Below are 27,652 nucleotides of genomic sequence, written 5' to 3'. Positions count from 1 at the left end.
TATCAGCCAGCTCATCTCATGTTTTTAAATCCACCTTTTGTTCTTATAAGTGTTGACTGTGGAACTTCGCTGTAAATTTTTTTTTTTTTAATGAACTGCTTTAAACAGCTTCTGCTTCAGTCAATAAATGGAAGCATAGTGGATATTAACATTTGCATTCAAAGCACAATGAAACTGCTCTATTAGACTAAAACAGGTTAAATACATATCACATTTGAATGTTGGAATCAAATAAAATTTACAATAGCGTATGTTAAGTCCCTTTTAAGTCTTTGAAAGATTACTCAGTATATTCGCTGTATGATAAATATGCTGCATCAGTGGTGACAATTACTGTCAGCATGTAGCATTTGCTTGTTCTTTTATCCTGCAGGTGTCATCTTAGGCTTTGGTGGAAATGTTACTGTCCTTTCACTGGTCCAGTGAAAGCTGTATTTTCCACTGTCAAACATATTGACAGTGACATTTTATTTTGAAATATGGGTAGCCTTCAAGTTTACTATGTCTAACCTGAAAAGTTTTTTTCAAAACAGTAAGTTTATTCATAAACAAATGTAAGTTTGTAATGAAGAGGGGGGAAAAAAAAAAATCAAACACCTCATTGTTATTGCCTCTGAGTCACTACATTCAGTTTGGATATTATGAAAAATTGCAAGTGCTATTTAACCTCTTAATATTAAAAAACATTTTATTTACATAAATTACAGGAACGCACACACTATTGTACCGGTCTACATAAACACATTCTTTAGATCTTTTAGTTATTTAGTTTTTATCACGTTCACTATAATTAATCACATATTTTGTTTAACAGAAAGGGCTAAATTTATTCAGTAGCATTTATGACACTGGCTAAAACATTTGGATATATTCACAGCACTGTAAGGACAAGATAAGAAGAGCCTTTTGTATAACACTATTGCTTCACAACCACTCATTTGACAAGACTTTTTAGGACAAGGCACAGTGCATTTAATCACATCTATCTGTAAACCAAAGAGATCACAGCATATTAAATCTATACAAAAAGGCTTTACAATTAATACATACTGCTCGTTGTTGGAACATAATTTAACTTTCACAGTTAAGAGTTACCCTGGTCGCTGTCCGTCACCTCACCCAGACTGAGTTATCTCTCTGCAGCATGTTGGAGGCATGGGGGCTCCATCATACACAGCCCTGTTTGATGAAGGGGTGACTAATAATGGGATGGTGCCTTGTGCTTAGAGAGAAATCTGTTTCACAAAGAGGACGTTGTAGAGTCCACCACCTCGCGGCCATTGCAGACTGCTGGCACATAGTTAGAGGCTGAGCCTGGAAGTAAGATTTTGAATAGAGGAGTTTTACTTGTCATGCAGTAATTTTTCATTACTGTATTGATACTTAAGTTAAAAAAAGCATCCAGCAGAAAAGATAGCAAGTAAATATACCTGTAAAAGACTTTATATGTACAAATACATTATAGTATAGACTATGAGCTGTTTGAGCTCTGGAAAACTACACTGGACACACAGTGTAAACTATTGATTTATGAAGATTGTGCTGTTAAATATTAACTAGTTTATTAGTATGCTTTAGAAAAGACTGCATGAAAAGAAACATAAGTTAATTTTTATTGTTTAGCCATGTTGATGCGTAACCAAAAAAAAATCAGCTGAATTAAACTTTTAATAAGTTTAATTCAGTTATTATTACTTACTTATTACTATTATTAATTTGATTTCTTTGCATTTACACATATTTCATCAAATAATACATAAAAATACATTGACATGAATCCAACCTATAGCATTTCAGCTCTGTACCAGTTTCTGGTCTTCATTACTTGTGTGACAGGTTTTTTGAAATCATCTTTGAAAAACGCGTTGTGCAATATTACTTGATGGTAGTGTTATTACTTAAACCTAAACTTCTTTTAGATATTACCATGCACATTAAAAAAATGTAGATGCCATAGAGTAGTCAAAATGTAAAATGTAAAATATTTCCTGTCAAAACATTCACCGATATGTCTTCATGTTGGTATTCATAATTTCTCCATTTTTTACTGGAAGCATAACCATTGTAGTGGGTGTTTGTACCTTTAGAGTAGCTGGAGCTTGGGGCAGAGGCAGAAGCAGACACTGTGGCACTGAAGCGATTGGCTGTGACTCTCAATGTGGCCACATTTTTCTGGGGTTGAAATAGTATAATATGGATCTTGGGTGCGAAGAGGCAGCCGAGAACTACTGAACCACTCAGGCTGACAGAGATACACATGGTAGTGGTCTGCACCTGTGAGGTGAAAGGAGTACATGATAATGAATATACCATATATGGAGTGGATATGCACTTCAACCTCCTCCTTTTGTCTTAAAAATATTAATGAAGTTTGTTCTATAAATGTCGCCTTTTTGTGCTGTGATTTTCTGATCTCTTAGGGACTAAACAATAAAACTATTAATCAATTTGCACTCCAACATGCATGCTATATCATCGTTCATTGTCTCACCTACACAGTCTTATAATTGCTACATTTATGTAAACACACCATTTAAGTATTATGACCTTTAAGATGTTAATATGTTAAGCAGATACAGAGCAACATTAGCATTCATTTAGAGATGCTTTTCTGGCAGCTCGTAAATGTACCTCCAAATTCCACTCTACTTTTAGCTCTGAATTTTTGCTCTCCTCCAACTTCTAAAAGAAATAAAGTCCTTTTTATTTGTCAGATGCTCCAGTTTGTTCTGAAACAACATTTGTCTGTCACTGAGTTTTAATTTAATGATGCTTTGAGAGCACTGAACCAAAAAAGTAAAACTGAGGGGACAGAAAACCAAGAACAGTGCCACCAAAACAGTGCCACTGAACTGAGAAGAGTTGTAGAGTTGCATGGTATTTGTCTGAGGGTTCCCCTAATAGCAATGTCTTTCACATAGTCCTTAAAACTATTGTTAATATACACAATTATATCCATTTAACTGTATTCATATCATTCTTAATGTGACTGCTATGTCCTGCAGTCATATCAAAATATCAAAAAATCCTTTTATGTGTTATATAGTTATTATATAGTCTTGCATTATTTGCCACATTTCCATTTTCAATTATGTATTAGTGTGTGTGAAGTTTTCAATTATGTATGTTAGCAATTCTAATTGTGTATTTCTATGTGCATAAATATGAGGGCAAGAAGAAGAGTGTGGGATAAGCACAGCTGGCTGTCCTGGAAAGTCGGAGCCTTGTTAGTCATATTTCGGCTGTTAATGTGAGCTGACTGCTGGGGTCATCTTCCTGAGAACCATCTCTTCCCACCCCACTGGTTACCCCTGCAGTCCAGGAACTTCTATTTGCAGAACCACAGCATGAAGTGAAATCCCTCCTAAACATACTGCTCAACAACAGCACTGCAGAAATATCAGCAGTCCTCACACATTTTAACATCAAAAATAACTGATGAAAGCACCTCCAGGACTGTGGGTAACATTACTTCATTTGCCTTTTGTCTGTAGCTCCTTATCTCTTTCAACCATAAAGATGTCTTTCTAGCAGCTATGTCCATTTAACACCTTTTTACTAAAATGAATCTTTAGTACCAGTTGGCTGTGTTCTTACTTTAAAACTGACAGCAAAGAGAATGAGGTTAAAATTTTACGCTGAAGTGCATTTTTAAATCTTTTATTACATGAGTAATTTTATTATTTTATTTATATTTTTATAGATCTACGCATTTCAATGACAATGCCTATGCATACTTATGGTATGCACTTTTTTTTTATTAATCACTGTATAGTCCACATACAGTATTTCAGGAAATTGCATATTTCCATAGTGTTAATGTCGACTATGGAACGAAAAGTACAGGAGAAAGAGATATACAATGATTTAAATTCAAAAGGTGATCTGTATCAGTCTGTAATACATTGAGTTCACTGGGTAACAAGGCTAGTTTCTTATTAGAATATTTCTGCACTATCCAACCCTAATTTAAAATGTAGCAACTGAATCCACAGCCTTTATTACTGGTGCCACATAGAACCAACGCATCAAGGTCACTTTTGCAGTGCCAAAACCTCTCGTTCTTTCAATTACACTGTGCTGCATGAAGCCTTATATTACACAATGTTGAGCTGCTCTCATAAATTCCACTAGGGATCAGATAAGGTAAAGGTGTTCAGTTCACAGTTTGGGGGCCACAATGAGTAATCACTACAGACATTAAAAGCCCGAGGTACGTCATGATGATACAAAACGTGTGTGATCTTAGACCTCCCCTCATCTGTTTGCACAACAAAAGCCTTGTTCCATACCCTGACCAAATGCTGTGGCAGTAGCCTTGAGTCTCCCTAAAGCACCAGTACTCATGACTTACATGGTCTGTCAGTTTTATGCCAAATGTTTTGCCTTGTGTCTTATGTTACACTGCATGGAAAAATAATTTGCACTTACAACTTTACATTTTCTGCTTCAGCAAAATAAAATGTTTAATTTATTGCATGCTGCAGTGTCACATAAAAGTCCAGTAATAGCAATGGATATTCCTCCCATTTATTCATTGTCATTTGTCTGATGCAGTTTAAATTTATCCATTTGTGTAAAGTCGAAATCCTAAAATACTTTATCCTTGTGACAACTCTGAAGCAGATCCAGTTGTGTCAGATTTCTGTCAGTAGCAGCAATGCATTAAATGAGCCAACACTCTGCTACAGGTCATGATACTGTGTTATGAATTCACTATATAAGATTAGCTAGTCTTTGTGTCTAATAACAGAAACTATAAGAAATTGCTAGAATTGCACCTAAAATTAATCTTTAAATATTTACTAATAAATGAATCAGCTCGACTGTCATTAATTCTTTCTGTTGGTATATCCAGGTCTCATCTGTCTCCACAATCTTTGTTTTTGTCTTTAAAATCCTTCAGCCTACATAAAAGCTGGCTCTTTCATGAGTCTCTGTGATGGTAATCAAATGGAATGTAATAGTGACATCTTCTTCTTTAGCAACAGTATATACATAAGGGATAGTCATTTATATACTTTGTTTACATTAATCCACTACAGCTGACAAAATGTTCAGGAACCTAATAATTGATTTAATAAAAAAAACATTTCAGATTTCTGTGGAGATTGTCCATTATCCAGGTCATAGTATATCCAATAGGTCTATTGGTGGCAACAGAATTTGTTTGAGGTCCTTGAATACACTTTCATTCTGTTCTGAAGAACTGAAGAAACTTCTGTGATGAGAGGTGATGTATTTTCAAGGACCTCAAGCAAGTTGAGTTGCCACCTATAACCATTTTGAACAATTTCATAGATAGTTACCCTGTAGTCACTGGCAGTGACATAGAAGATGGGCTGGAAAGCAAGCCAGATGATGCAGGTAGTGTACATGGTGAACCCAATGAACTTGGCCTCATTGAAGTTTTCGGGGCACTTTCGCGTCTTGAAGGCATAGACTGTGCAGAGGATGATGAGGATGCAGTTGTAGGCGAGTGATATGAGCATGCTGGAGTCTCTGCTGTTGCACTTGAGAGTGACAACGTCTCTTCTCTCTGGGCTCACCTCCTTTCGAACCCCTGGCACCTCCACCAGCAGCCAGATAACTGCCACCAGCAACTGGCAGGAGATTAGAGCGCCACAGATTGCTACCTGGGAGGCTGGACTGATGAAACGTGGTCGCTGGGCTCCATCTTTTACCCCACTGAAGATGCGAGCAATGCGATTGGTCTTGGTTAACAGGGCGGAGTAACACACAGCAAATGATGTGCCCAGGCCTAGTCGCCGTAGTGTGCAAACAGCAGTAGAAGGTTTGGCAATGTAGATGAAAGTCATGCTGTAGCACATCAGCACTCCGAGCAATAGTATGTAGGAGAGTTCACGTCCACTTGCTTTAACCACAGGTGTCTCATTGTGCTTAAAGAACAGGCCTACTACAGAGAGTGTACACAGTATACCCAGGCAAGAGATGGTAACAGGGCCAATGGCCCAGGCGTCCTCCCACCGGATATATTCTTCAGGCAGATCATAGCAGCCAGTCAGGTTAGCCAGAGGCCACTGACCAAAGCTGCAGTCAGCACAGGTGAATTCATCCTGCAGGTATTGGTAGGGCTGACAGGGGATACAGATCCAGCAGCACACATCTCCAGGTTGCATACTCTTCACCTCGTTCTTCCTACAGGGGTCACTGCACTGGGAGGTGGGTGGAACAAGGCCATGCCAGGGTATTAGGGTCGTGTTCAGGATCAAGTTCTGGTCCCAGTAGCCAACCTTCTTGTAGATGAACTTCCCTTCCTCTTTGTGGTAATGAAAGATATTGTAGCGACTGATGCTGTCACCAAAGGAGTCAAAGCGGACCATGTTCACTGTGTCTGCAGGTCTGAATGGAGCTGGGAAGAAGCAAACAAACAGCATTGTTGATTTAAAGCTATTGTTGTGAATTTAAAAAACGCATAAGTATTGTATGTAATCCTAAATCTTATATCATTATCTAAATGAGCTTTTTAAATTAGTGCACTGCATGCCATAAAAACTCAGCAATACCCACCAGCAACTCACAGGCTGAAAGTGGCTTTATTAATGATTAAAAAAATTCAGCCTGACAATGTAAAAAAAATGAAACCCTAGCATGTAATGTTTTAAATAGCTATAAAACACATTGGTTTCCTTCTAAAACATTTTGTGAATATGCTTGCATTGACCGTAACTGACCTTCAAACCTGGTCTTCAGGATGAACTCCTTGTAGAATCGTTTGCCGTTACCTGGTTTCATGGCATCACAGACCTTAGATGTATTGGGGCATACAGCTTGTCTCATGTTGTGTAGAGCATAGGCCATGGCATAGACTGCATTTACCACAAACATGATCTTAGATTCCTGTTCAAAAGTCCCATCTCGCAAGCTGTGTTCACTGCAGCCATGCTCCTGGAGGCTGCATTCAAACCGGTGCTCCCAGAACTCTTTGAACCATGGGTTCCTTGTGTTAGTGTATGGGTTCAACTTGGTGAAGTAGTCTTCAAACTCTCTGATTGGGTAGGAGGCCAGCTCAAGGGTAAAAGCACCATCTGCTGCAGTCTCACTGCCCCTCACCACACTCTCTTGTGCACCCCATCCATCACTGGCCACCCAGTTGAACGTAACATTCATGCGAGCCGCAGCCACCAGCAGCTCACGGGCATCTTCACTACGGGTGAACAGGATGACCACTTTGGCGTTGGACTTCTGCTGCAGGGAGCGGATCACATTTTCATAACCCTGGCGGTTCATAGAGCGGCTCACCTTGGCTGAAGTGGCGATGCAGATTTGGCGGGTGCGAGCCTCTTGCTGGAAGGCATCAATACCAGTTTCACCATAGTCACCCTCTGATGCTACTGTTGACACGTAGGTCCAGTTGAAATAACGCAGGATCTCAGCCATGGCCTTGGCCTGATAGAAGTCTGGGGGCACGGTGCGGGCAAAGTAGTCATAGCGGGTCTTATCACTGAGTTTTGCACTAGTGGAGGCATAGCTGATCTGAGGGATCTGGAACAGTCGTAGGAGGTTGGCCACCTGGAAGATGAAAAGAAAACTTTGTAAGGCTGCATCTTATATTTGAAAACTACAGTGTTTAATTTCCAGTCTTGTCTGTGCGTCTTTGCTTTTTAGCTTGTAGATATCCATCTGGTCTTTAGGTGAAGTGGAGCCATTGAAGCAAGAACTGCTGTCAGATGTGCTTCAGCTCTGTGGCAGAGACTGGCAGTGAAAACAGACACAATTCAATGTTTCTCTATGTTAAACTGTTTACTCTGTCAGGGATCCACATCACCAGCAGCTAGTACCCCAAATCCCTTTACAGACAGTGCCAAGAGTAACAGGCAAAGATAAGAATTTTATCAGTGTGTTTTGTTTTTTTCTCATCACATCAAAGCTATTGTGTCAAGTCATTTTGAGACTCATGACAGATTCTGCCAGATGTTTACATGCACACCTAACCCAGATAAATATACTGATTTCCTTGTGGAGGTGATAGGTGGTGGTGCTGAGTTCAACAGGGAGGGCTGATAATCTCAGACTGAAAACTCAGTAAGGTATCCATGTTGGACACAAACCTGCTGAAATAACTGTCAAAGTTGTAACATAAAATCATGGCAATTATTTTCTCACACAGCACTACAGAGCTAAGTGCGACAGAGAGCTGGTGGAAACTTGTCATTTTGCAGGATTCCTCATGAGAATCAGTGGTGATTAGTGAATACCCATGAGCTTCAGCATGGCTACCTCTTCCCTTAGGCATCATTGTATGCCTGGAGGCTTCCCAAACAATGTTATCCCCATGGAAGTAATTGGAAGCGTCCACACTCAGAGCCCCAAATCCTATTAAAAGTACTATTAACTCACGCATTCCAACCCATGAGAATTTAAAATAGAGTTAGCAGTCTTTTCTGTGATTTCATAAATCACGTCATATACAGTGTGTGAGCAAGGATCACATTTTTTGCATGTGGTCCATGCCCTGAACATGTTACTTTTTTTGGCCACACTAGCAGCATAGTTAAAGGAATGGCAGCATTGCTTGGTCTGCCACTTTGGTTGATACTGAAATCTTAAACCCTTTAGGAAGGATTGTCATGAAGTTACATATTTTCATGTCATGAATTTAAATCCATCATCTATCACCCCCACCCCCCACCCCAAGCAGGTCAAACCTGTTATTTGTCACATATCTTGGTTTTCTACCTTAATCTTAGTCAAATTCAACCTTCAGCATATAAATGACAGGTCCAGCATATAGATGAACGTTTTTGTTGTAAAGAATATGGAGTAGAATCTACCAAATATATATATATATATATATATATATATATATATATATATCATAGTGATTCAAATAAATAGAATGAATATGAAAAATCCCATTAAATAACAGATAATGAAATTGATATCATACATGATAATAAGATTTCTTGTGTCACATCTTACTCATTGCTAACCTGTTACAGTGAGCATATCATTATATTTGCAAACATCGGTATGTTAATATTATCGCTATGAGCATGTTAGTATCATAGAGAGTGATGTATTTGTAACTATACATTACTGACCTGAGACAACAATGAAGAATGTTGGCATAACACATGCAAACACAATCTGTTTTGCCTCAGAAATTACTAATCTGCAAGCACCCGTATGCTTAACCTCATGTATCTGCAACACCCCAAAGACAAGAACCAAAAGAAAACACAGGCAAACTAAGATCCTGAGGGGATAAATGGAGTAAATATGATGTATTTAGACAAGCACACCACAGCCAGCAGTAATCTCCACTTTTTTTAGTAGAATATAGAACAGATGTATCATTAAATTACCCACTGAGAGATGTGATTTTTCTTCTTAATGTATGGGGGATACAGATTAGGTCCAATGGTTAAAATATGCTACCTGATACATATGCAGTGTTTTGCATTGAGATGGCCAACAAATGAGCAGTTACAATGAATCAGTCAGTCACACTCGCATAGTAAGAAGGTAGTTTCCTATTGCAGTGTTTTCACACAGGCGTTCATCAATCGATTCTTGGATAAGCTTGACAGCACACCTTTCAGGACAGCACTCGAGTGTGAGACAATAACCGTCTGTTCGTCCTCATACGGTATTTCCTCCTTCTTCTTCAGTTCAGATAGGCACACCTACAGTACTAGCTCAGGAGTATTAGACTATAAATTGGTTCTCAACACATGAGACTCCAAGTCTCCGAATTTGCACTGAAGTTGTTAATCAAGCGCTGTCACTGCAGGGACTTACACCAGCCTTAACCATAACCAATACATACCTATAACTCCCCCGAGTCCATCCCTTTTGAAGACATCAACCACTTTAGCTTGTGGGGATCACAACTGAAGTAAAACATTGAGGCACCAATTAGATGCTCTTCGTGGTCCACTGGTTTAAAGCGATCTCCAAATGAGACATAGCTCAGACCAGTAACTCAAAAACTAATAGCTTTAGAGACACACTTACACCTCCCTCTATAAGGTGATCTGAGTACCTTCCTGCATAGATTTTAAAATTAACTTCTTAAAGAAATCTTTTGTAAATTGTAGTTCTTTCATTATGTAGAAATCATATGAATAGTGTCCATTTGTTGTGTGCTGTGAGGACAAGTGTAGGCCTACTGACAAAGAACTGCAGTATTTGCAAATTGCTGAATTAATTATAACCTCATTAGTATTACAGGTTATTTTTTATTATTCATCATGCTTATGGCAGCATATTAGTCAGTCTTGTTTTGGTTCTGTTATTTAGGTGCTTCATTACTGAAACAGTGATTGTTTTATATAACGTTTCCTTACATATGCTTCGATCTCTTCAGTGTTCCTCTGAATCAAAAATATCCACTCTCTATGCAGTATAAAACAGGGAGTAATAAAGAGCATGCTCTAAAGCAGTCACTACATAACATTTTAGAGACTAATATTACTTTAAACTAAATATGAGAAAGAGAAGAGAAAGGGTTTTGGAGATTATTCTGACTCTTCATTTCAATGGCTTTGTTTGCAGCCCTGCTATAAAAATCAAGTCCCAAACTGAAAACCAGCTCAGTGGATGCATTCACAGAATTATGCCCTTATCTCAGGCTAGACAAGAATTATTATTATTATTATTATTATTATCATTATTATGATTATATTTTCTATCTGTCAAAATCATTCATGTTAGCAGAACATTACTGCTTTGCAGATTTTGTCATTCAGCAACAGCAGCGTCCCGTAGTGTCTATATGTAGAGCCAATGTGTTTAAAGTTAACAACAAAAGGAAATTAAATTTAAAATAATTTCATACTGCACCACTTGCCTTGCCAACAAGAAAACAGCTATGAGGATCCCATTTATAGGTCCCTGAGCTTTCCCATTTACTATTAGGACTAGCTTTTATGTTTGTTTTTTTTGTTTGTTTGTATTTTTCCTGTGTTTCTCTTGTGACACAAGCTCCCACCATATATTTTATATGATAAACAGCCCATAAACAGTATATAATGTGTTCTTTATATTCACATAATGTTTACAGCTAGGACCATGGTCACCTCACACTATGCTGTAGCTCTCTCTATTGAGTCTTTACTGTAATATCTGTAATATTTTAGCTGTTTAACGTAGTTAAACATGTCAAAGAGAGTAACTGTAGTGAGCACTGATATTTCAAGGAGAAAGGCAATAAATAAACCAGGTTAAAGATGGAGTAGCACTAGTGTCTAACCTTAGAAAGGACAGACTCACAATAAATGGTACTATGTTATATATAGGTTATACTAGTCATTAGATTGGGACAAACCAAAATGTGTCCATATATGTTTAGTCCATATTATTATTTTAAAATAAATATTTACTAATGATTGCATGAAGATAAACATTTTAAGATCATCTCTTATGCACTTATGAATTTATAAGCTCTACTATGATCTAGTTTGCATTTGATGCTTGAGATGATGTGTATAAAATGCATCATATGCATCTTATATATACTCCTTCAAAAGAGCAGAAGAAAGATATGAGACAGCTTTAAAGCAGGCAGTCTGTCTTATGTCTGTCAACACGGAAAGTCCATCTGTATGTCCCTTGGGTCCCTGTCAAGCTGAGCCCTAGAGTAGATACAGTAGATGACATGCAGAGTGAGGCACCAGTTCAAAAACTTACCAAAAGGTCTGTGTAAGTGCACATTATGGATCATTTAAACAGTGCAGAGGGCTGCTTGGTTTATTTTAGATGTGTTGACAGTATCAAACCTATGAGGTAACAGGTGTTTATTGCTTATATTATTTAATCTGATTGCCAACCACAATATTACACAAGTACATGAATGACTGAATTGTGAGGCAAAGCACCGAGTTTAACAAATGCAGTTATCTCATTGTTACAGAGACAAAATGTGTTTATTGTGGTGCTTGCAAAATATCACCTAATTCCAAAAAGAAACACAGATGTTGCTTAAACAGTAGCCCAAATTAACCATGCCAAGTTTGCCTTAGGTCCATTTTTGTGAAAAATCCAGCTAAATTTGTTGGGAGGAAAGGAACAAAGCTATCCCAGAATAAAATTTAAAAAAACTTACAAAGTGCTATTAGTTTATATTAATGTCACCCATATCATTTTGAAATCCAGTCAGTTGAATATGAACCATGCTGTATGTTGCATGAGATAAAAAAAAAAAAGGAAATGACAGGTTTGCATTATTTAATATATGCAGCAGAGCTGCATGATCCAAATGATCCAATGATCTGCAATGATCCAAACATTCACTGAGAGGAAACAGACTAAATTTTGCTATATTGGATTAGGTTGAGATTGCAGAAAACCAGTTTGCGTTTAAATGATCATGCAACATCAAAAATAGGTCTATATGTACATCTAAAACTTCTTTTCCTTTCGGCTGCTCCCTTCAGGGGTCGCCACAGCGAATCATCTGCCTCCATTCAACCCTATCCTCTGTATCCTCCTCACCCACACCAACTATCCTCATGTCCTCCTTCACTACATCCTAGAACCTCCTTTTTGGTCATCCTTCCTCTCATCACTGTCTTGTACACCTTTCCTTTCATTCTTGCTGATACTCTTTTGTCACACATCACACCTGACACTTTCCTCCACCCATTCCAACCTGCTTGTACACGTCTCTTCACTTCTTTTCCACACTCTCCGTTGCTCTGGACTGTTGACCCTAGGTACTTAAAATCCTCCACCTTCTTCACCTCTACTCCCTGTAACCTCACCGTTCTACTTGAGTCCCTCTCATTTACACACATGTACTCTGTTTTACTGCGGCTAACCTTCATTCCTCTCCTTTCCAGAGCAAACCTCCACCTCTCTAGATTTTCCTCCACCTGCTCCCTGCTCTCACTACAGATGACAATGTCATCTGCAAATATGTCCACGGAGGTCCAGGTCCACGGAGATTCCTGTCTAACCTCATCTGTCAGCCTGTCCATCACCACAGCAAACAACAAGGGGCTCAAGGCCGATCCTTGGTGCAGTCCCACCTTCACCTTGAACTCCTCTGTCACCCCTACAGCACACCTCACCACTGTCTTACAGCTGTCATACATGTCCTGCATCACTCAAACATACTTCTCTGCCACTCCAGACTTCCTCATACAAAACCAGAGCTCCTCTCTTGGCACTCTGTCATACGCTTTTTCCAAATCTACAAAGACACAATGCAGTTCCTTCTGGTCTTCTCTGTACTCCTCCATCAGCATTCTCATAGCAAATATTGCATCTATGGTACCCTTTCTTGGCATAAAACCATACTGCTGCTCACAAATGCTCACTTCTGACCTCAGCCTAGCCTCCACTACTCTTTCCCATAACTTCATTGTGTGACTCATCAGCTTTCTTCCTCTATAGTTTCCATAACTCTGCACGTCTCCCTTGTTCTTAAACATGGGCACCAGTACACTTCTCCTCCATTCCTCAGGCATCCTCTCACTCTCCAAGATCTTGTTAAGTAGCCCAGTCAAAAACTCTATTACAACCTCTCCTAAACACCTCCACAGGTATGCCGTCAGGACCAACTGCCTTTCCACTCTTCATCCTCTTCAACGCCTTCCTCACTTCATCCTTACTGATCTTTGCTACTTCCTGCTCCACAACAGTCACCTCTTCTACTCTGTGCTCTCTAACATTTTCCTCTTCAAAATATTCCTTCCATTTTTCCATCACACTTTTGGCACCTGTCAACACATTTCAATCCCTTTCCTACGGGGCAGTCGTAGCCTAATGGGTAAAGAGTCGAACTTGTAACCCAATAGTTGTGGGTTCGAGTTTCAGGACCGGCAGGAATTGTCGGTGGGGCGAAGTGAATAGCCAGGGCTCTATCCACTTTCAATACCATCACTGAGGTGAGACCCTTGAGCAAGGCACTGGACCCCCTAACTGCTCCTCGGGTGTTGCAGCAATGGCTGCCCACTGCTCTGGGTGTGTGTTCACTTCTGTGTGTGTGCACTTTGGGTGGGAAATGCAATTTCCCCATTGTGGGACTAATAAGAGTAAATAACTTAACGTAGTCACCCTAACCTGCTGCACATCTCTGTCTCTCTGCCTCGCCAACCTGTACAAATCCACCTCTCCCTCCTTGTATGTACATCTAAAACTGAAGATGCATTTTTTATGCTCATCCACTTAAAATTACTTTGTTCTCTTAAAGACAGTTTGAGGCACATCAAGGTTTCATATTTAAGTGAAGTATGATTGCTCTCTTCATCCAAGGCTTGTTTCTTTTCATTTTTGCCTTATGTCTCACCTCCGGGTTAATTTTTGTTTACTGAGAAAGAAGAAAAGGCACAGCAATAGCGGTACATACTGTTCAATAATATGTGCCATCTGTCCTATAGCTGATTAGGATTATGTTTGATTCAAAGCACATCTGTTGAATCTTGCCTTCCTAAGTTTTAAACAGGCTTCTTACTCCAGTTTAATTTTATGAGAAGACATATGTTATCCCCATGGATTTGATATAAATGTTATTTCCTCAAATAACCCCAGCAAGTGCCCACATTACCTGCACCTCTTCCAAGATATATCATCTAGACAGCATGACTACTGCTCTTTAAATCTACCTCACAGTCATTCTTTTTAATGAAGTCTAACTGTATTTAGCACATTAACAACAGTTAGCAGGAAAATAAACATGTTAATAGCTGCTGGATGTTTGAAAGGATAGTTCAACATTTGAAAGAATATACTTCAATTTCTTTCTCATTTTAGATCAGAAGATTGATAGATTTGTTAATGTAAAGGCTAGACTAGAGAAGAAACAAAGTTAAAAATATGTGTACCAATAAAGGATTTGTTTAATTTGTACAAACACAAAAACATAATTAAAATGTAAATTAAAGGAGCACCTTGCTGTATTTTTCGTGTTTATCCATTTGCTAAATACTTTGTGCAGTGTCTTCACTGGTTGCCTGGCAACCTCATTGTGATGACAAGACTCGAGGAAGTCGCTGCGCCTGGCGAAGCTACCTCTCAGAGAGAAAGCAAATAATTGTTTTTCCCAAAATATTGAACTATTCCTTTACATGCTAATGTAACATTAGCACATTAAAAAAAAATCCATGTCAAAAACTGAAGCTTGATCTGTTCTTTCTCCTACCTCTTTTTCTTTTTGTTGTTGTGGTTTTTGTTTTGTGGGTCTGCAATCAAAATTACATTTTAGTACAACTGATTTGCAACAGCAAACCATGTGAAGGAAACATGTCGCTTTCTATCAGCACAAAGCAGAAATGTATGGGCAACAATAACATAAGTATTTTGGGACTATTTTTTAGAATTTGATGTGATCTCACATGATAATGTTTAATAAAGGAAAGGCAAGGTGTTTATTTATCACATTTCTTTACATGCAATGTAAAGAAACCCACAAACCCAAAGCATCCACATTCACCACCTGACACAGTCATGGAAACTCATTTAATAGATGCCTAAACAAATAAGACATACAAAGCAATAGATGCACATTTAAATGGATATGTTTCCCATCTAGGACTATATACTGTAGGCACAAATACAGTATCTGTGTGTCAGACTTGATACAGACTTAATATCAGCCTTTACATGTATGAGAATGCTGTGGCAGAAATATACGTTGAGCCACTTGCATGTACTGTTTCAGGAAGAGACAATTCTTCATATTTAGATCTATCATTTCCTCCTACAAGCAAAACAATGCTCACCACAAGAATGACCTTTTGAGTCGCTCTACAGTACAGGGATACATCTGAGAAAACTGTTGCTCTTCATCATTTGCTTAGCTTGAAGCTTTGAAATATCACTTCTAGCCTCTAGCACTTATGAAACAAACTTGATAAGTCCAGTAATTCCTATTGTTATTAGGACTGCAGTGCCTCTGTCACACAATCTTGAGCACAGCTCTGAATAACAGCCTGTTCTGAGCAAAGACTAATCATTTATTCCTATCATAGCATGTGAAAAATGCAATAGATCTAAGACAGAGAAGATGAAGGGAAGTGTGTCGGGAAATCAATAACCTCGCCATATTACTGACTGGGTGGGTCCTGGCTATAACCAACCTTCCAGTCATTATAAAGCTCCCATTCACTTAGAATGGCATTCTGGTGCTAATTAGGGAGATGAGCTGTGTTCTCTGAATGTGGTAAAATTTGCAGTTCAAAAATAACAGTTTCAGGTGGAAGGGAGGGAATTTGGGGTATTCAGTTATAATATCACATGATAAACAAGACCCTTTTGAAGTTAACACCAAAGCAGGGAATTTTTTTTTTTTTTTTTTTTAACCTGACACACTCCGTGATGACTAAAACACAATAAAGACAGAGCCCTCTCCAGTTCCTTTGTACAACACATCAACAGAGTTAATAAACCACTGCAAACAAAAAATATTAAACTTCAATATATAGTACGGTAGGAAAGATATTCTTACAACATCAAATTATTGAGGACCTTCCCAGAAGTTGCACCAGTGGTAGGACAGAGTTTATCTAATGGTGTTGAAGAATTCAGTGGTTGGCTTACAATATTAAATTTTTAGGATACCACATTCTCAATAACTGCTGTCTGAAGGGAGAGCAGTTCATAAAGTGCCGCATTACATGTTTAATTTATAGGAGATAGGTTGTTGAACTGTCCTTCAAAGACTTCATAGTTCTTTATTGCCACAGAAGTAATGTGTGTTCAATTATTTAAGGAGATGTTTTAGTTTAGCTTTAGTGGGGCTTTTTGCTAAAAAGTTATCTGAGTAGTCTTAGTCTTGAATTGTGTTTATGCCTTTAAGAAATGTTGTCTTTTAATTTTAATAATTTAATTTTATTGCCTGGCTAATAACAAAAGAATCTATTTGAGGCTGAGGAGAAACTGGCTTGTCTCCCACCATCTTTCCCACATCCTGCCCTTGGCCCTTGTCATAGGCAGCATCAGCGTCCTCTCCACATGCAGGTGGGCTTATCCCTGCAAGCCAATGAAGATGCACCCCACAGATGAGAAAAACATCTCCTCTCAAAGTTCCCGTGGGCCATCTCTGGCTCTTGTCCTTCTCGGTTTTATAACACCCTGCCTCTCTACAAAGTGCTTCTCTGGAATAGAAAGGGACTGTTTATACCAGTGACCTCTCAAAAAAAAAAAAAAAAAAATCCCACCATGGGCTTCTCAGCGCTCTCACGGCTCAATTCATTATAGTGCTCAGTAACTAAATGCATTAACAAAGAGACTGTTGAGCATAGTCACAGTAGAGGTATGTATTCAAATTCCTGCAAAACACTCAAAAGAAGTGAGTTCTTTTTTACTCAGGACAACTGTGTGGTCGCTCATTCACAGGGAGCCCCAACAGACAGTCCTTTTCATGCTTCCCAAAAACATGCTGTTCTTTTGTCAACATGTCATCAACATTACAGGAGATGAAGCTCTGCATTACCCACTTTCTTTCTTTAAATGTGAGCATCCTAAGTCCAGTCTGTCATCACCATAGTCTCCTATCAAAAACTAACCAAAGGTGGGATTGTATTCTTGTTGTTTTGTAGACATTAGCAAGAGAATCACAGTCATAGAGACCTCAGCACTTAACTTATTCAGAGAATCAGTGTTTCCCATGTATTGCTTACTATGTGGAGCAATAGGAAATTATAACCTAAATCAAATACAAATAATTTCTTTATACTCTCAAAAGAATGATCTATTTTTGATTATCTAGAGCCAACCAATTTACTTTTGAGTGAAATGCACTGCAATAATTATATAGAGACCTGGCACATTTTAAAACTGTAAAAAAAACATATCGAAAACAAAAACACTACCTGAAAGAATTCAAATGTTTCACAAGATCAGTGCCAAGCTGATCAGAAATGTCAGGAGACATTTTGTTTAGCTAATCTAGTAATATTCCATTTAAACCTGAAGGACATGAAGGATATTAGATTAGATTAGTTAAAGTGTGAATTGATGAAGCTGTAGTAAAGAGAAAACTGCACAGGAGTAGCACACTGAGAGTTTAACATGGGTATAACAATCCATCCATCATCTATACCCTTTTATTCCTGCGTAGGGTCACAGGGATCTGCTGGAGCCTATCCCAACTCTCTTCAGGTGAAAGGCAGGGGTACACCCTCGACAGGTATGGTTATAACTACTATTTTAAAATGTACAATATATGAAAGCGAAAATAATGTGGAGGGTGTGAGAAATGCTGCTTGTACTAATGAATCTGCAGAGATTTCTCACTTGAATCTGCAGCACCTCTTGGCTTTGCAGAGCTATAATATAATTTTCGGCACATTGTGTAATTGATTGAAACTTCACAGTTCATTCTCACATCTTTGTGTCCCCTATTTTATGTTTCTAAGCTTAAAAACCCACTGTTCATCACCAAACAGCAGGGAGATACAAATTAGCTGCTGAACATAGTCAAGCATTTAGCAACTAGAGAGCCAGTTATTTGTTTCATTAGATAGTAGGGAATAAAAACAGTTCAAAGAGAGTGAATATTGAACTATCAGCATTTTAGAATTAGTTTGACAAGGTCGATGTAACTTCTCTTTATTGCAACTTTGAGTGCTTGAGAGATTTAGAGTTTTTAATTGTTTTCTATTTAATTTTCTGGGATCAACTGCTCATTTATTGTTTATGTAACATTATTTTTTGTGTAAAATTGATTATGGACTAAAATATATTTCATGAGACCACACACCACCTTCCTCTATAGGGTTGTCAATAAATTCAAGGTGGAATCTAGGAAACAATGGAACCCTTTATCAGCATAATTATATCCTCATACTCAGTCCTGATGTTCCTTAGAATGGTAGGCCAATAAATTATTTTCCTGACATCTAAAAATGAGATATTGTATATGCATTAATTTACTAAGCATTTTATGAGCTCTGCATATGGCTTAAAATGTGATCTTTGTGCAGTAGTATTTATGTGGATTAGAATGCATAAACACTGCTGCATATTAATGAACTCAGTCATCATTAGTTTTTCTGGTAAACCATCCAATTTTCATATAACATGTACTGTAGGTTGTGTGAGAATTATATCTATATGCATGTTATGTACTGCTTTTAAAGAAAGCTTTGGTGAAAAAGAAAAACTATCTAGAGTTGGGATGGCATTTAGAGGAGTTATGTGTTAGGTGTTAAAATATAATTTTTTCATTTTTCAAGAGTTCCTAAATCAGCATAATCCTTACATTTTTTTCAGATAATAGTAGGTTTTTCAGATGGTGAATGTACATTAACTAGAATAGTCAACAACCAGTCAACTAACAACATGTGCAAGCAGGAAATCCACAGTACCATTGTATTGATGAACTGTCAGTATCTAATCAGATTAGATTAATGACTAAATCAAGCATATGACGCATTTCATTGCTAATAAAAATTACCTTTATATTCCTATGGTTTATTATTCCAAAGCTTTGCCATGAATAATAAAAAAAAACGTACACTATGTGTGCATATGTGTCTGTATCATAAATGTATTATGAAAAGAAGTTAATCAAGAGTGTACCAAAATTATACCTACACATTTTGTCTCACTAACACCAAGTGCATGATGGTGATTATGGTGTATGAGGGCATTCAGAGTTAATTAATTATGCTCAGATGCATTGCCTCTGGCAACCTTTCATATGTGTGTGAAAGGTCAGTTTTCTTTGCAAGGAGGAAATGAAGTTGCTGACAAAGTGATGTTGATGCTTCAGACATAATTATCCCATGTGGTTTCTTACTCTAGCCAAGCAAAATCTCTTCCACTGAAAGCTCAGCCCTCTGGCTCAGTAAAAGTAGAGATGCAAGGTATTTCTGCTTATTATCTGTATTTTATAGAAGTGAGTGTGTGGTGTGAGTGAGCAACTCAACTATTGTAGAGCATGCTGAAAGAATGAATGAATAAATAAATACAATTAAGTGAGGGTTTTGGCTAAATCTTTCAAAGTAATTGAAATATTTGTAAAAATTATAATTTAAAAAAGGTAATACAACAAAATTTCACTTTACTTGATGAAAAGATAAAACATGAAGTTTGGGGAGGGTAAATGTCCATTTACCTGAATGGAAACATCACTGTAGGATCCTCCAATAACCCCAGAGATGGCTAATGGAACCTCATTTTGGATGGGCCTTGAGCCGTCTGGGCAGATGAAGCCTGGATCATGCACCTTGGTGAGGGAGGCCCTAACAAAATCTAGGGACTGTTCCAGAGCGTAGGTGTCCTTCGAGCAGGTGTCCAGGATGTGGGCTCCCAGCTGGAGTCCAGGAAGGATGCGATCGCTGGAGTTAATCTCATCAAGTGCCAACAGCATAGCCTCTAGTCTCTGGATCCCTCTCTCCTCATTGATCTTACCACAGTCTTCCATCCCATCACCTTTCTCATGCACAGGGAACAGGCCTCCAATCACCAAGTCTCCCTCTATGATGATCTCACGTTTGGCTGTGGGAGGTAATCTGGAAATGCTGGGCAGGGCTCCTGGTATCACCAGCTCCAGCATGAGCATGTGGACGGGCCAGTAATGGGCCCAATTGGCCAGTGACCTGAGGCAGAACACTACACTCAGCATGGCAGGATCTGGTTGGAAGGATCAGCTGGTCAAAGCAGAGGTTCACAGACTCTGCAGGCGGATCACTTTCAACTCTTTTTTCAGCAATTGCAGCAGCATGTTTGATATTTCCTGAGTGAACAAAAGGAGAAACTACCCAGTTAATCAATTATAAAAAGCCTATTTCATTATCTATCTACCTCTCTATCTATTGTCTTAACAGTATATATGTTGAAATAATACAGTTTAACTAACGAGGAATGAATCCAGGATGAGTAATAACATGACAATTATGCTTGAAAATGTGCATTACCAATGCCCACTGGCAGCTTACGCGTTTACTGTTTCTCACTGATTTTTATCAGAACCATTAGTATTTTCAGTGTTTCGCCCACAGCTTTATTTAAAGACATGTCACACTGAGGCATAAAGCGGTGTAAAGGCAGGGAGTCAATATATACATTTTTTTGCAAGTGTTTTTGTACAGTATTTTTTAAATCAATTCTCACCTTAACTACATTACTTTTTCTCAGTCTATTGCAATCTTTAGAAGTGCTGGAGACAATACTATTACTAGACAGGAGGCTGAAACAGAGCTATGTCTTTTATGAGACCTTTTATAGTGAAACAGAAGTAGATACTATTTCAACCAGTCTCTTGGAAATTCCAGTGTGAAATATAATCACTGTAGTTTTATCTGAAAGCCAAACCTGAAGTTACCACTGCCAAGTGACCGCATCAAATATTTATAGATATTTAAGGCTCCTCTCGAGTGAAGCATAATTTCTAAGCTTACAACGGAGATATCACATAGATAGTGGCTCTCCTGAATGGCTGCGGTTGCCATGGAAACATGGTGGGTAAGTGGAGTGGGCAGTGAGACATGTATGCTAATATAGATTCCTATCATGTTGAGGTCACAGGTTTGGATCTCACCAGGAGTTGCTATGATGTCCGATTAGGGAGGTGGTCTGGTTCAACCACATCAATAAAGAAACCAGTTCGTGTTTCTTTTAAACACAGTTATTAATTTACACTCATTATAAAAACATACAAACAAGTTCAGCAAATATGTTAATTTAAGTGTATTTACATAGCGACAGACAAGACTATTTTCAACTTATCTTTCTCATAGTGTATATCAGCACTTTTATGATTTGAAAGTCAGAGGGATCAAACAATGGCACATTATATCAACAGAAATTAACTTTAGAATTTTAGATTTGTTTTTAAAGGGTTTAGAGGGTTCATACTGGTAAGCATAGACCATGTCTGCAGTTTCAACTATTCTATATGCTGCTGCTCCCCTCTCTGTTAACAAACAGTAGGAAACTTATTCCTGGCATTTCCAATCCTGCCACAGAGTGTTTTATAGACATTATAGTATTACATGAAAATGTGTCACTTATAGGCCCAGATATACTATCATTTATCTTATTACTAGACATCCTGACAATCGTTTAATTTAATGAGTGTCTGGTTTCCTGTGCTCACAGAGGCAGAAATCCCCCACAGTGGGATATGCAGGGGTAGGCTGCAAAAACACCAGCTTCTGCAGCTACACCCAGATAACTTCATCTGATGTGTGTGCTATATGTGTGTGTAAGCTTCTACAGGGACATTTGAAGAATATCCTGTGACATCCCAGGAGCAGTGGTAGCAACAAACCACAGAGAAAACGAGGAGGATACAGTGTAATGAATGCTGAATTTCCCCTTAGATAAATATTACATCAGGTTGTGGGTGGGAAATCTCATGATGCATTGATGAATACGCTACCCTCTATCCTGCAAAGAGGATTACATGTTGTAATGTGTAAGGATATAATGTAAAATCTGCATCAGACCTGCTGTATGTCCCGGTCCGCAGGTGCAGGTGTTCGATATTGCTGTGCCACATTTGCCCTATTATTAGAACCAAGGTGAAACGATAACGAAGAATTCAACATTATGAGCCTAATTGCTCTTCTGTGGTGTCTGAGCAGATGGGAGCTTTCTGGGTGCAAAGACTAGATCACAGTATGAATTAATAGTGCAATAAGGAACAGCCAATTAGACAAGCTTATGCAAACTAGGTCAAAGTGAAGATGGAGGTCCAGAAGAGCCTCTCAAAACCTTTCAGAGATGCAAATAAATGCTGGAGAGTCTGAAGTGGAAATGAAATACAACTGTCAAAACCATATTTCCTACCAATTATTGAAAACACTTATTAAACATGACTAGCATTATCAGTTTGCACGTGCGTGATATAGAAATGGGTGTCAGCAACATAACATTACTTCTGAAAAGAAAATTCAAAAAAGAAAAAACTGTGTCTTACTCAGCTTTGAACCTTCAGCATTACTCCTCCCGCCCAGCACAGGGATGGCTGCTCTAACATTAGCATAATGATGCATTGAGAACACCATTTCTTATTGTCTTATCCAAACATAGCTCATGTGTAATATATGACTCAGTGCAGAGTCACACCAATGATGTGACTCATGTACAATCATACTATGTGCATATATCTAGGGAGAAATACAATGATATTCATGTTTGGGAAATGAGCAGAAGAGATGATTGATGAGTTCATGGCAGTCCACCCAAATAAATATATTTGATGTGTTGCTTAATACCTATGTGTTGTTTAATAATGCCATAAAATAAATCTGTACTCATTTTAATAACATCACCTTAAGACTTTGCTATCAGCTTTGTGTGGCACATAGCCTGCGTGCAGTGTTGTTGAATGCCTGAACATACATGACATTTAATTTTGTGTCTAATCCACCATACATGAATCATTAAGCCTGTTGAGTAATAACTGCCCAAACAGACTCGTGTCCCATATACTGCAGTCTAAGCTGTACATCACTAATACTGACAGGACAATAATTTATGGCTGCACTTTTCCCCCCTCACTATTATGACAAATTCCACAAGTTGGATTATGGGCAAAGCTTCAACCTTTTCCCTGGGGGAAACCCAGGTTACAATTGATGTCATGTAATATGGCACCACTGAGCAGCAGATTTTCACCTTATTCTGCAAACTGAGCTATTCAGTTCAGAAAACAATCACATCATAAATAAAGTACCATTTACTGTATAAAAGCCAAGTGTTAACTTATCCTGAGGCATATGTATTTGACCTTTCTAGATCATTCTCAATTTAAAGTTAGCTAGGTGTTCAAGCACAGGACCATTATTTACCACTAATGAAAAAATAAAGAAAGAAATCAAATAGAGAAAAAAAAAAAAAAAAAAAACTGCAGCCTCCAATGATTTCCATGATTGTAGAACTATTGTCTCGAGCGGGGACACAGTTTATCCTTCCACCTGGACTTGTCAGCTGCAGGATTTAGGATGCCTTGCTGGTGGCCAGCAGCCAGCTGATTGTGGGTTTCGGCATAGTGCATCATTTCATCTCAATAGCACAGGGAAGTCTGGCTGTCAGTCTGTTTATCTCTCAGAAACTTCAAATGTGTTTACACACATACAAAGACTAGAGGCATAATGTGGCAATGAGAAGAAGATTGACTACAAACAGATTATTGACTGATTGCCACCATGTGGCACTATCTAATAATGACATTACAGTAATATTCATCAAGACATAGTGGTGTGTCTCCCACAACTACTCAGCCTCTTAAATCTGAGAGAAATCCCATTGCTACATCACATCCTGTCTGATCCATTGACTACAATCTGATGCAGGCCATGATAAATTTTCCCAACACCAAATCAGTTGTTTTTAATATTTCACACCCAATAAATACATTTATGACTGAAAACATCCTAGTTACTTTTCACAGCATGATGCTGTTTGGGGCGCTGTCTGAAAACAAAAGCTGTGATTGGTTTAGAATAACCAGTGAGATATTAGATTATACAGTTTTCTTTTCAGACAGTGGGTTTGCTGAATATTCTCGCTGGTAAAATGGAAACAACTTTACATATTTGTCCAGGCATATGCATTGTATACTAGTATTTAGTAAATCTAAATTAGAGAGTAAGACTCGTGTTCGCTGGTCTAATGATAAAGTCCTTAAACCATTAGATCAAGTTCAGAGACTGGATCAGTTTGCTTGGAGACAAATGCACTGGTGATTATTTTGTCTGATATATATAAGTGTGTTTAGAAAACATGTTGAGAAAATGCTCCTCTGTTAATAAGTGATCATAACCATAGAGTTAGTGGCAATCGAGCTTGTGAGATACATGATCAAATCTTAGTAATGGACGATTTTGCTAAAACTGTTAAAAATACAAAGGCACGCCCACAGGAAAACACACAGGCAAAGTAATTTGCGTAATAATTAAAAAATTCGACAAGAGACATCAACTGAGCATATCTTACCTGGGTGAAGGGCTAGATGTATCTTGTCGGATATATGTGCAGGTCTCTTTGCCACACACCGTGCGACAATACAACGGGAAGAGCTTCATGTGACGCGCAGAGTCCAGATGTTGTTCACTTTGAGCATGTTTGCCAGGCAGCGGTTTGGATCTGTCCGTGGTTCTGAAGTGTTGTTCACACTGGCAAGTCTGACAAACTCCTCTCGGTGCTCTCCAACTTGCGCATGCCAGCCACCGTGTGCAGAAGCCTACGGACCTACAGTGCTCATATGTCCACAAGCATCGGTAGTAACGTGGCTGTCAGGATTTACTCTGAACTGAGAGGCAGGTGAATCTAAATCACACAGCAATGACACTTTTCCTTTCTTTTCTTTTTTTTTTTGCGTTACATTTCCTATTCACACTCCTCTGTCTGTTCGGAAAGTTAATCAAATCAACTTCAAAGCAAGCTCAGTTGAGAAATCCTGCAGCAGCACCCTCAGATCACACACACTCAGCCTCTCTCTGCTGCTACACTGCTATAATGAGCGCAACGAGTCGACGCTGTGCTCTAGCCTTTTCACAAACCTCACGGTGCTTCATTTGGCGTGTGTTTGCGAGGCAGCGAAGTGTGTCACAGCACCGAAATCATAGCTAAAACCTAACTCAGCAACATAAAACCGCTCTGTTTAGTATGCAGGAATGAGGAAATAAAAACAATGCACGATGGTGCATTAATCAAAATCAAAAATGTTGCGTCCAACTTCTCACAGGTTCACTTTTAAAGTGACTCATCCATTGCATTCCCCGTGGAGTTGAGCGTCTATGGTGTCAATCTAACTTTTAATGATAACAGAAAAGAGTGACAAATACTCTATTCAAGGCGCTGCCTCTCTCTTGCTAAATTTAGAAAAATGAGAAAAGAGAAATGAGCATCAACCCCCCCCCCCCCCGTTCCTTCTATGAAAGCTGGCCAGCTCCTCATTCACCTCCATCTCATTAAAGCCGAATCACACTCTAGTTGAGTGGCATAGCACTCCACACTCTCAAAAGGCTTGTTGCACAGTTTGTTTTTCACACATAAACACACAAAATCTCAAATGAGCTCATATCATTTAATCTGCAGTTTCGTCATACATGTCTGCTGAAGCTCGTGGTTAAATCAATTGCAGAACACTTAATTTGTCCTCATGTTTTGTTGTCATCGATGTATCAGAACAACATGCCTTTATTTTTTATATTTTCTGGCAAACATAAATGGACTGATGATGGACTGTATTGATCCCACCTATTTACAGCACTGTTTAACCACCGTGAAGCCATTAGTTGAAAACGTCTCACTGGTAATTAAGGTTAACTCTAGTACACGCTGTACTGTGGCAAGACATTTTGCAGAGACAACATTTCAAACTCTGCACTCCTCTCATCCCAAATAATATTACACCAGCAACATTCCTGTTGCATAATTAGTAAGGAATGCAGAAAGGTCTTCTGCACTAGCTCAGTTTTTGAGTGCAACTCAGTACCCTGCTGCACAGCCAGTTACAATTAAATCTGAAAATAGTCAGGAAGCAAAATAAAGTTCATTTTGTATGAATTGCTTCATTTTATCCGTTTCTGTCACCTTCACATATTTCAGCACCACCACCACCACCACCTTCCTCTCACCCACACATGGAAAACACATCTCACCATTTTCAAATGTTTCATTTCCGGACTAACAATAGCTATTTTGCTCTTAGAGGCTGGGAAAAGAAGAACTTTTCCTGTGTACAGTGGCAATTAAAATGATGAGCGGGTCCTGCTTGTTGCATAATTCCCTCAGCTAACACAAAGGGACCAATTTTCTCCTGAAACAGAATTGTAGTTTAGATTACAATGGTTGAGGGCGTGTGGGAGGAATGCAGAGTTTAGATAGGAACATGCCAATTAATGTCGAGTGAAATTATAGAGGACAGAAACAAAGCGTGGCTATAGCCAGTGGTCAGTGTGCATCAGTCTGACCGCTGCTGTCTTTGTGGTTTTCCTATAATTCAGTGTTAATGAATGATGACAAAACAATCAGTCAAAAAGCCATAGTTTAGTTTCTCTCTCTGTGGTGTCTTTTTTTTTTTTTTTTTGTTGAAATTCACAAGTATGAAATCCTGTGGCCTTGTTAGAAAAAAAGAACCACTTCACCTACAGAGTCTACAGTACAAAAGGAAGTGGAGAAAAATCATTTGATCAAGGCTCTTTCAATTTAGCCGAGTCACCACTTTCAGGGCTAAACCTTCACATTTCCTCCACAGTAGCTCTTGTGTATCTGCAGGGGAAATCAGGTCATGCACATAGTTTTAGCTTAAATTTTGCCAATCTATGACAAGTCTGCTGCCAAAATAATGGAGATCAATGGAATTTGGCCTGTGGTGCTCAGTGTTAAATTATTTGAAAACTATTACTATGGGTTATGCATAGACCTCACATTGAACTGTTTTTGTTTAAGAGATGTGACAAAAACACCGTCTCCTAAGTAAAAGTCAATTGTGCATGCATATGATCTCCACTAGCCTAATGTGCATGCACAGTTGGATTTTTCTGATTTCAGAGATTGTAAAAAGTTCCAAAAGATATTTTCTTGAAACAAGTCATACCCCATACAGATCCTGAAGAAGAAATATATCACCCAGTTCAGCGGTGTGGCTCACTGGTGTGCACGTGATATGGGAGTGTTTAGTGAACAGAAATTTGTCAACTATAAATCCCTTTAAGTCTAGTTAAGTCTTCATATTTTATTTCCTACATTTGCAGACCAAACAACATAGCCTACACATATTAAA

The 27,652-nt window shown here is 38.5% G+C and overlaps 1 protein-coding gene across 1 annotated transcript; it reads right to left on the bottom strand.

Annotated features, from left to right (window-relative positions):
* Positions 1–650: 650 nt before the first annotated feature.
* Positions 651–25,997, bottom strand: grm2b (glutamate receptor, metabotropic 2b). Its single transcript, XM_026306653.1, has 6 exons — positions 24,859–25,997; positions 20,030–20,650; positions 6,696–7,533; positions 5,310–6,373; positions 2,082–2,274; positions 651–1,314 (listed from the first exon to the last, which is right to left on the bottom strand). Exons 2-6 carry the CDS (start codon positions 20,537–20,539, stop codon positions 1,241–1,243), a joined length of 2,679 nt encoding a protein of 892 aa, XP_026162438.1. The 5' UTR covers positions 20,540–20,650; positions 24,859–25,997; the 3' UTR covers positions 651–1,240.
* Between the last annotated feature and the right edge of the window lie 1,655 nt (positions 25,998–27,652).

The sequence above is a fragment of the Mastacembelus armatus genome, chromosome 5 (assembly GCF_900324485.2).
Source record: "Mastacembelus armatus chromosome 5, fMasArm1.2, whole genome shotgun sequence".
Taxonomy (NCBI): Eukaryota; Metazoa; Chordata; class Actinopteri; order Synbranchiformes; family Mastacembelidae; genus Mastacembelus; species Mastacembelus armatus.
The sequence above is the reverse complement of the archived record's forward strand: the minus strand, read 5'-3'. Positions and strand labels throughout refer to the sequence as shown.